Source organism: Microtus pennsylvanicus, chromosome 5, assembly GCF_037038515.1.
Source record: "Microtus pennsylvanicus isolate mMicPen1 chromosome 5, mMicPen1.hap1, whole genome shotgun sequence".
Classification (NCBI taxonomy): domain Eukaryota; kingdom Metazoa; phylum Chordata; class Mammalia; order Rodentia; family Cricetidae; genus Microtus; species Microtus pennsylvanicus.
In genome coordinates, this window is record NC_134583.1 from 45711127 (window position 1) to 45713320 (window position 2194).

General features: G+C 46.5%; 1 protein-coding gene across 1 annotated transcript; it reads left to right on the plus strand.

Moving 5' to 3' along the window:
• The first annotated feature begins 1243 nt into the window (after positions 1–1243).
• On the plus strand, positions 1244–2194 carry LOC142851287 (olfactory receptor 52H1-like). Its single transcript, XM_075975167.1, has one exon. It carries the CDS (start codon positions 1244–1246, stop codon positions 2192–2194), a length of 951 nt encoding a protein of 316 aa, XP_075831282.1.

Sequence of the window (2194 nt, forward strand, 5' to 3'; positions counted from 1 at the left end):
CCACTCCTCAGAGAGAGGGAAAGGCTCCCCATGGGGAGTCAACAAATTCTAGCACATTACTTTGAGGCAGGACCAAGGCCCTCTCCCCTATATCTAGGCTGAGCAAGGTATTCCTCCAGAGAGAATGGGTTCCAAAAAGCCAGAACAAGCAGTAGGAATAAATCCTCCTCTCACCACCAGTGGCTGCACAGTCTGCCCCAGCCATACAACTGTCATCTGCATTCAGAGGACATAGTTTGGTCCTATGCAGATTCTCTCGCTCTCAGGCCAGACAAACAGTTTCATGGGTGTCCCACCATGGTCTTGATCTCTTTGCTTGTATTCTCACTCCTCCCTCTCTTCGACTAGACTTTGGGAGCTCAGCCCAATGCTGTGCTGTGTTTCTCTGCATCTGCTTCCTTCAGTCACAGTCATGCATTCTTCTTTCATGAGCTCCCCCCCGCCCTTGAGCATGCAAATCCATCAGTGTATTTTACAAATGTCTTGTCTGAAGCACAGGATCTACCCTGGAGAAGGCAGTTGTCTTCTTTCTTCACAGATCATCTCCATCCAGTACAGCATTAAAAAAGAAACTTAAGATTTATTTTAATTTCTCTCTCTGTCTCTCTGTCTCTCTGTCTCTGTCTCTGTCTCTGTCTCTCTCTCTCTCTCTCTCTCTGTGTGTGTGTGTGTGTGAGTGTTATGTAGACATGAGTGCAGGTGCCTGTGGAGGCCAGAAGTTAGATGCCCTGGTGCTGGAGTTACAGGTGATTGTGCTCTTTACTCCAAGGGAGTGAGCACAGGATTCTCAGTTTCTCTGACAGAATGGTACTCTATTGTCACTTTTGAGCCATTTCTCCACTCCCAGTATCACAATTTTAATGCATGTATTTTTATTTTTTTCCTATATTTCCTCACTTCACTCCATTTCCCCATTAGATGTGCATTTCCCCCTTTTAAATTGGCCCATTTTAAAGAGTTTAATTTAATCACATGCAATTTCTGACTCACATAGTGACCCTTTTATAATATTTACTAATTGATATGAATACATTCCGAATGAAGTGAAGCCATTGGCCAACGGAATTGGCAATGAGTACTTAGTCTCCAGGCATTTCTTCATCTTGATAATAGGAAGTGCTTCTGTGAGGAATGCTGATCTGTCCCCAGCATTCTGCACTGGAGTGGGAATGTTCCCTTTCAAAAATGATTCTGAAAAAATCTCTGTCCTCAGGCTCAAGAACCAGCAAGTCCCACGGAGGCCATGAAAAACCTAAGCTGTTACAACCCAACTTCCTTCATCCTTGTTGGGATACCCGGGTTGGAAAAGTTCCACATCTGGATCGGGATTCCCTTCTGTGTCATCTATGCTGTGGCCATTGTAGGCAACTGCATCCTCCTCTACCTGATTGCCGTGGAGCAGAGTCTCCATGAGCCCATGTTTATACTCCTGTCCATGCTGGCCAGCACAGACCTCATCTTGTCCACTACCACAGTACCCAAACTGCTGGGGAACCTCTGGTTTGGCTCCCAAGAGATTACCTTCTCTGGTTGTCTCACTCAGATGTTTTTTCTGCACTTCAGCTTTGTAGTAGACTCGGTTACCCTGTTAGCCATGGCATTTGATCGCTATGTGGCTATCTGCTCGCCCTTGAGGTACAACACCATCCTGACTCGACAGGTCATTGTCAAGATCATGGTGAGCATCATTGTGAGGAGCTTCTTGGTCATCCTGCCAGCTGTTTTTCTGCTGAAGCGGTTGCCATATTGCAAGACACTTGTTATCCCTCACACATATTGTGAGCATATAGGGGTAGCCAGGCTTTCCTCTGCAGACATCTCTATCAACATCTGGTATGGGTTTTCAGTTCTCCTCATGATTGTCGTCTCCGATGTCATCCTGATTGCTGTATCCTACATCTTCATCCTCAGGGCAGTTTTCCTGCTCTCCTCCCAGGGTGCCCGCCAAAAGGCCCTGAGCACATGCGGGTCCCATGTCTGTGTCATCCTCATGTTCTACACACCTGCCTTCTTCTCCATCCTTGCTCACCGTTTTGGGCACAGTGTCCCTCGTAACGTTCTCATCTTATTTGCCAACCTCTATGTGGCCATCCCTCCTGCTCTAAATCCAGTTGTTTATGGAGTGAAGACCAAGAAGATCAAGGACAAATTCCTTCTTCTTTTCTCTCGGAAAGACACAATGAGGGGGCTCTGA